At 38.2% G+C, this 1,351-nt stretch overlaps 1 protein-coding gene across 1 annotated transcript; it reads right to left on the reverse strand.

Moving 5' to 3' along the window:
* Window positions 1-265: 265 nt before the first annotated feature.
* On the reverse strand, window positions 266-670 carry LOC125838469 (secreted RxLR effector protein 161-like). Its single transcript, XM_049517517.1, has one exon. It carries the CDS (start codon window positions 668-670, stop codon window positions 266-268), a length of 405 nt encoding a protein of 134 aa, XP_049373474.1.
* Window positions 671-1,351: the final 681 nt, after the last annotated feature.

Genomic DNA, 1,351 nt, shown 5'->3' on the forward strand with positions numbered 1-1,351 from the left:
GAGCCTTGGTCATGATGTCTGCAATCTGTTGATCTTAGCTGCAATGAACAAGTTGAACTTTGCCATCCTTCTCCGCTTGCCTGATAGCGTGAAACTTCACATTTATATGCTTGCTACGACCATGTTGCACTGGATTTTTGACCATAGATATTGCTAACTTTTTGTCAACCTTAATAACAGTAGCTTCAATGTCATTTTTCTCCAGATAACATAGATTCTTTCTTAACCATATAGCCTGATTAGTTGCACCAACATCGACGATGTATTATGCTTTTGCAGAAGATTGAGCTACCACCTCTTGCTTCTTTGAATTCCATGAGAACATTCCTGGACCAAGTGTAAAAGCATATGCAGAAGTGCTTTTCATATCATCAGCGCTTCCCGCCCAATCACTATCTGAATAACCCATCAGTTGCCCTTGCTCTTCCCTTTTAAACCAAATACCATAATCAACAGTTCCTTTGATATATCTCAATGTTTGTTTAGCAACACCAAGATGAACTTGACTTGGAGCTTGCATAAACCTCGACAGTAATCTCGTTGCTGTCAAATACAACAAACTACCAATCAGCCTTCTATAAACTATTGGATCAGCCCTATCACATCCTTCAAACTTCAAAATCTTTTCATTGTGAAACATTGAAGTCGGTACAGACTTGCACCTCTCCATCTTGAACCTTTTAAGAATATCCCATGCATATTATCTCTGAGAAATAAAGATTCCAGGAGTAGCTTGATGAATCTCCATTTCCAGAAAGTAACTCATTTCACCCAAATTTGACATTTCAAACTTGGTCCCCACTTTTTGCATGAACTGATTCACCATTGCTTTATTGCTTCCTGTTACCAGGACATCATCAACATAGATTGACACCACAAACAGATCTCCTCCTTTAGCCTTCTTCACATATAAACTGGCTTCATTTTCACTTCTCTTGAAGCCACAATGAATGAGATGATCATCAATCTTATTGTACCATGCTCGAGGAGCCTGCTTTAATCCATATAACGCCTCATGAAGTTGGTAGACTTTATTCTCCATTCCTACAACTTGAAATCCTTCTGGTTGATTGATACGCTCAAATTACACCTCCCTAAAGAAGTATAAGCAATCGTTAACAAGTAAAGAACCCAACTTGTAGGTTGGGGTCGATCCCACGAGGAAAATGGTTTAGACTTTACTTTAACCAACAATTATATTCAATTAGCCAAAGTACTTCCAGAAACAAGAAATAAAAGGGGGGGGGGGGGGGGAATTTGTGAAACAAATTGTAAGAATTCAGTAAGTAATCAATAAACAAAAGTCAATTTCGGTTGTTATCAAGATGATAAAATTAACTAGGGTAGACGT

The sequence above is a fragment of the Solanum verrucosum genome, unplaced genomic scaffold (genome assembly GCF_900185275.1).
Source record: "Solanum verrucosum unplaced genomic scaffold, falcon-dt-bn FXZP01000286.1, whole genome shotgun sequence".
NCBI lineage: Eukaryota > Viridiplantae > Streptophyta > Magnoliopsida > Solanales > Solanaceae > Solanum > Solanum verrucosum.

Coding starts and splice junctions, on each gene's coding strand:
- LOC125838469 (XM_049517517.1), bottom strand. CDS start 670: ATGGAGAGGTGCAAGTCTGTACCGACTTCAATGTTTCACAATGAAAAG.